The 6,183-nt window shown below is 39.0% G+C and overlaps 1 protein-coding gene across 3 annotated transcripts in view; it reads right to left on the reverse strand.

Moving 5' to 3' along the window:
* Window positions 1-1,813: 1,813 nt before the first annotated feature.
* The window catches only part of LOC102306262 (NEDD4 family-interacting protein 1-like), an 8,930-nt gene continuing 4,560 nt past the window's right edge, over window positions 1,814-6,183 (reverse strand). The window contains exons 4-8 of one of the 3 annotated variants that reach the window (XM_005944219.3): window positions 5,910-5,969; window positions 5,281-5,368; window positions 5,051-5,175; window positions 4,712-4,778; window positions 1,814-2,958 (exon numbers count right to left, since the gene is read on the reverse strand). In XM_005944219.3, the coding sequence (XP_005944281.1) occupies window positions 2,855-2,958; window positions 4,712-4,778; window positions 5,051-5,175; window positions 5,281-5,368; window positions 5,910-5,969 (444 nt within the window). In that variant the 3' untranslated portion in view covers window positions 1,814-2,854. Of the gene's footprint in view, window positions 2,959-4,711; window positions 4,779-5,050; window positions 5,176-5,280; window positions 5,369-5,909; window positions 5,973-6,183 lie in introns of all 3 variants that reach the window. The other 2 variants (XM_005944218.3, XM_005944220.3) reach the window with 2 other exon arrangements.

The raw sequence follows: 6,183 nt of genomic DNA on the forward strand, positions 1-6,183 counted from the left end.
CATTTGTCCTGTTGCATGATTTAGTTGACAGACGGATGGCCTTACATTTGACTAGAAAACTTTGGTATACAAAGGAGTTCATGGTGGACTCAGTGACTGCAAGATGACCAGGCCATGTTGCTCCAAAACAAGCCAAAATCACCGCTCCTCCACCGTGCTGACATGCTGTGTTTGGCTTTCACAAAATGTGGCATTCATGATCAAATGTCTACACATTGGTCTTATCAGTCCAAAGCACATTGTTCCAGATGTTTTGTGGTTCACTCTGATACAACTTTGCACCTAAGCTGTGCCGCCATTTTTTGAGAGAAGAGGCGTTCACTGCCAGCCGTTCCAAACAGACTGTGCTTGTTTGGATGTTTTCTTAATTGTACTGTAATGAACTTTTTCATCTCTAACTAAATTACCAGTGTGCACCCAGTGTCACAGTACTAGTAAAACAATGTATTTCTGTCATCCACACACAGGTAAACAGTTTCCAATAAGGAGTGTGATCACATGTGCAGCACATATAGGTAAAACCATTCGAAAATTGAACATAAAAGTGCAATTCACCGGCTTGATAGCGACTATTCAGTAGCAGCCCACTTTAATTATATGAAATATGATATAGCATCCTTTGACTTTGTGGTATTAAACACGTTTCAGCACCACCTAGAGGAGACCATGATTTATTATTGAAGAAAAGAAAGGCTTTCTAGATGTTTACTCTAGTGACAAAGTCTGCAGACTTTGTCACCCACAGGATTAAATGAATGTAATGTTGCAGTTTCTCATATGATCCTATTTTGTAGGGATTATTGTACAAGACTAATAGATTTTGATGCCGTTTGCATTCTTATAGTATTGCACATGATCGACTGGATGAAAGAAAGCATTTCGCAATAGTAATAACTAATTTTTCAATGATGTTTTTAGAATGTTAAATGGACATTTTCCTTGGATCTGGATGTTACTGATAAATGTTACAAATGGGTGTCTGCTTTTCTTCTGGCTTTTAGAGAATCTATCACAAAAACTACTGTTTTTGAGTCCAGTTTGTGTCTAGTCACTATTTCCTAATTGGTGGATTGCATTCTGCCTTTGTGAGTGGTAGTATATATTACTGTGTGTGATTGTGTGAACATTGTTTTACTGTATCTAACAAAGGTAGCTTGGACTGAAACATTTCATTAAAAATAACGGCAAAACAGTGTAAGGTCATAATCTATATACATGTACATTTTCTTTTGTAATATTTCTTTCCTCCTGGCCACGTGTCATTGATTCAGGTGTGCAGAACGTATTAACTGGAGTTTTTCCTTCCCACTGTCGCCAAGTGCTTGCTTAAAGGAGGTTGTTTGATCAAGCCCTCTCTGTATTACTTTAACTTACAGTATAAAGCACCTTGAAGTGACTGTTGTTGTGATTAGTTTTTATATTTAAAAAAAAAAAGAAAATGTAATTATACAAGCATTGCATAGTTTGACCCTAATGCACATCCAGCATTTGCTGGATCGTGCACACTGAATGCACCAGACAAGCAAAATAGTTCAAACTTCTGCTTTCTACATTGGTGCTCAGACTTGCTGATGATCACGTAATCAAGTGCATTTTATTACCAACGCCTGGCTGCTACTTTCCCTCTTAACTCCTACGGAAGCTTTAAGCGTGTGTGTAGTTTTTCACAGAACTGCACTGTCTTGTAAAAAGACTTCTCTAATTCCACACTGAAAACACAAAACGATGTCCTAAAATTTTTAAGTAGCTGGCTCAATACAGTGAAAACAAAGTGCAGCAGTGAACCAAAAAATAAATAAAAATCACTTCCACATTAATGAAAAAAAAAAAGTTTATTTCATTGTCACATCAAAGAAAAACTCTCGTTAATGAATATATTTCTCACTCCTAAGAGTAGAATTTGAAAATCACATCTGGCAATACATTTTCTCTCTCTCTCTGGACACCAACTGGGTGCCAGTGACTAAGACAGGGCGTTGGCGTCATTTATTTGAACCGAAGTGTCCAATTGCACATCTAAATCCAGTGTCAGACTAGCAACATGTCCTTAAGCGAAGCAGTGATCCCTCAAGCTTGGTCATCCCTTCATATAGGAGTGATCAGGCTGATATACGTATAAAGCAAATGGGGAAACAACATTCCTAATTACAGTGAGGACATGGAGTGTTTATAAATACATGAGGAAAAATGCTCTGAAGTAAGCCTGGCACCTGATCTTCTATGGATATACACAAATATTCTTCCATATTTTCAGCCTCGAACCCACAGAAAGCTAATAAATGTCCCTTTACAGCCCTATATTACCTGAACTGTGTACCATTTGACAAAGAGCAAAACCCATTGGTCAAAAAGGTTAAAAGCATTAAATTGGTACTTGAAATATATTATTTTACATTACACAAATCAACCCATAACCCCAGAATTATCCATTGACCCCTGGGATGAGAAACACCTTTATCTATACAAATGACTTCATTAGAAGTCAATTGTGCCCCACTCCCCCACCAAAAAGAGAAGAACAAAAAGCAAGACTGCCCCCTGGTGGTTAAAGAGGGACCCAAGCATGCTGCAGATACCAATAGTTGGTAAAATTGTAAATAAGGCATCATTTATACATTTACTACACACTTCATAATTGTAAAATAGCACTTGACAGTTCACCACTAACAGCTGAAGGGTTTTACAGATTTCTCAGCAGTCAAAGATTTACACCAAGAGGGAACAACAGACGTGGTATTGTCCAAATCATGTTAGGCCGAGGGAGGAAAAACACATATATTTTCTCCCTATCTGATTGAGTAACGCTTAACAGTGTGTCTCACTGTAGAAACAAGAAACAAAAGAATGACGGGGTTTAGTAGATGAAGAGGACCCGGGTGCGGGGCAGGGTGGCGAAAGTGTCCGCCATCTTGCGGATTCTGGCATAGTTGATGAATCCTCGGAGGAAGAGCAAGAGGCCTGAAGAGGGGAAGAAATAGGCATGAGACTAGTCCAATAAACAACAATGCTACATCTCCATGTGACGACTTTCACTGCCCCTAGGTGCAGCTGCTCTTACTAGCAAAACAAAGACAAAGGGGTTCTCTTTGTATTACTGTAGGATCTTTATCTTACAACATAAATTGCCTTTAGTGACTGTTGTGGTTTGGCGCTATATAAATAAGTGAATTGAAGTAAAGTGATAGCAAACCAATTCCAATGAAGCTGGGGATGATTTGCAAATCTCATAAACCTACATTTTATTCCCAAGAGAATAAAGAAAACATATCAAACATTTAAACAGAGATTTTATTGGTTCAGGAGAAATAGTGGCTAATTTGGGATTTATTGTCTCCAGTAATTTGGGACGAAAATAACAAAAGGCTGGAAAAGTAAGTGGTACAAAAAAGAAACAACAGGTGGAAGATTTTACAGCTAATTAGGCTAGCTGTTGACGGACCAGTAAAATACTGGCAGCCGCCATTGACACCCCTCAGCCTCCTAGCGCGCGCCTTGTTATGAACTTTTCACATTTACAAACAACAATATACCATCAGCCTTTTATAAAAAATAATTAATTAAAAATGATTGCATATTTAAACAGCATTTGAGCGAGGCAGAGTTCCTCACTTGTAAAGATGGGCAGAACGGTACATAATATCATCAAAAGATTTGCAGAGAAATCTCTGTGTGTGTAAGGGACGAGGTTGAAAATCACAACTGGATGTATGAGATCGTGCTGCTCTGGATTAAAAACAGGAATGAGGGAAATCACTACATAGACTCATAAACAATCACGAGAAATCGCCGTCTGTGAAAACAGTTCAGAGCCGTCCATAAATGAAGGATAAGGATCTATCATGCAAAGAAGGAGCCACATGTGAATGTGATCCACAAATATCTTCATCCAGCCAAAGCTCATTTATAATGGACTGAGGAAAAGTGGAAAACTGCTCTGCGGTCAGAGGAAATGAAATTTGAAATTCCTTTAGGAAATGTCTTCTGGACTAAAGAGGACACAGATGATCCAGCTGCCATCAAATTCAAAATTTCCATTTATTTATATTTTTTAAATGGCCCCCAACTTTTGGTGGGGGGGAAGTGATGTATACATATCAGAGTAATAAATAAAACATCAGAATAATAAAAATTAAGGAAAAATAAAAAACTTTTACATTTTTGTGCCAACCTGCTTCTATATTTGCTTTACAATGAAAGATATCACATGATTCATATTCATAGTTTCCCTCTCTCTCATCCTGTGAACAACTTGTGAAGTTACGTACTTGTCATTTCATTTCTGTAATTTTTTTAAGAGGTAGTTTTATCAAATGTTATTTTTTTCCCTTACACTCTGAGACACCCCAGACCTTCCAGTTTTACTCCCATCTTTAATTTCACTGTTGTTATTGTTTTCTATGGTATCAAGGGAGTCTGATAAAAAGAAAACCTTATCCTTAAAAACACATTTTCTTTTTGTGTTGTTTGTCTTGCCTGCTAACAGTGTTTGTGTTTATTTACAGAGGGGTGAAAGAGACTTAAATGTAAATTCTTTGACTCTAACATGCCAATGCAATTTACCCATTTCTTTACTGAAAATAAATTGGTAAATATAGATAAAGTGTTATTTATTGAATTTGATATCTAAACTTCCACCTTTTATAGGTAATGGTAACTATCCTGTTCAAGACAAAGCGTGCAATTCATTTAAATTCAGCGGTTCACTACTTACCCAACACCAGGAACACCCACCACAGCCAGTACTGTCCATCGAAATAATTTGAGAAGTATGCGGAGAACTAAAAACCCAATGAAACAACACAAACACGGGTTAGAATAAATTTGGCCCAGCTTTCACTCAAATGAGTCCTTCATTTTAAAAGTGAATTAAGGAAGCAGCACAGTTCTCAAACGGATCTTTGAGGAAACAGTTTGGTGCCAACAAGCCAGCCACTACAGAGACGGCATTAAAATACCACAGTGGTGTTTGGGGCTTTTGATTCGCTTGTGCGTACACCAAACCACAATTTATGTGTTTGTATGTGTGCTGCGTAATGTCTGCGTCTCGTACTCTGACTATGAGGATCCATTTGACGAGGGACAGGCCAAAGCCTGAGATGGCCCCGTAGCGTCCGGCAGCAGAGGTGGTCAGACAGAAAGACAGGAAGAAACCAATCCAGTTGAACAGGAATGCCACTGAAAGGGCGAGAGAGAAGGTGGAAAAAGTCAGTCATCTCTGCACAAATCCAAGGAAGAGAGGAGCTGATGAATACAGAACATGTTTACGATTGGGAAACTAACTGAAGAAAGTGAGCATGAAGATGCCGTCGTTTCCTATTCTCAGCTGATCTGCATCTTCAAAGTCATCTCTGGTAACAAAGTCTTCATCCTGTGATGGAGTGAGTAACAGAGGAGCACAAAAACAGTGAGGCGTTTAATCAGCGAGAAAATTTCATCACAGCAACACACGACAGTAGCAGAGCTTCCCGGGCTTTCATTTAATCATTTCAAATTTTGACAATTTAAATTCAAACACATCACACTGCTATATTTTAATTTCTACAGTTAGAATGTAGACAAAGCCAATTGTGATTGAGCCTGGGTGAGCATCTCTTGGTAGAAACCAAGTCATCCTAACAAACAGAATGAACAAAACATGAACAACCAACACACTAATGGAAACTTTCACAAGACAGCAAGCCGACTTAATTACTATCAGCATGACTTTACCTAAAAGTCTGGCATGTGTCCGATTCAATGCAGGCCACCAGCAGAACTAGGTCTTGCATAACTTTCAGCTAACACTCTAAAGTCTACATACACAAACACACAGGAAGGTCTGGGGTTGAGGGTTTTAATACAAACACACTCTAACTACACAACCAGGACCAAACGCACTCCTTCTCATCGTACACTCTTCTTCGAGTTACCTCCAGTGAACTGCGAATTACATCATCAAAAGTCTCCAGGCGGTCCCTGTGCTGAGGCTGCTGCTGAGCGCAAGGCAATGTGTGGCAGAGAAACACAACAGCAGCAATCAAACAGGGCAGCCCCACATGCAGTAAGATGCAGTGCATCACAGTGACCACTAGAGGTCATACATGAGCCACCATTTCACAGCTAAAAACATGCTCTTAGTTTCTGTGTGTGTGTGTGTGTGTGTGTGTGTGTGTGTGTGTGTGTGTGTGTGTGTGTGTGTGTGTG

Source organism: Haplochromis burtoni, unplaced genomic scaffold, assembly GCF_018398535.1.
Source record: "Haplochromis burtoni strain Fernald_Lab_line unplaced genomic scaffold, NCSU_Asbu1 Contig_395, whole genome shotgun sequence".
Classification (NCBI taxonomy): Eukaryota; Metazoa; Chordata; class Actinopteri; order Cichliformes; family Cichlidae; genus Haplochromis; species Haplochromis burtoni.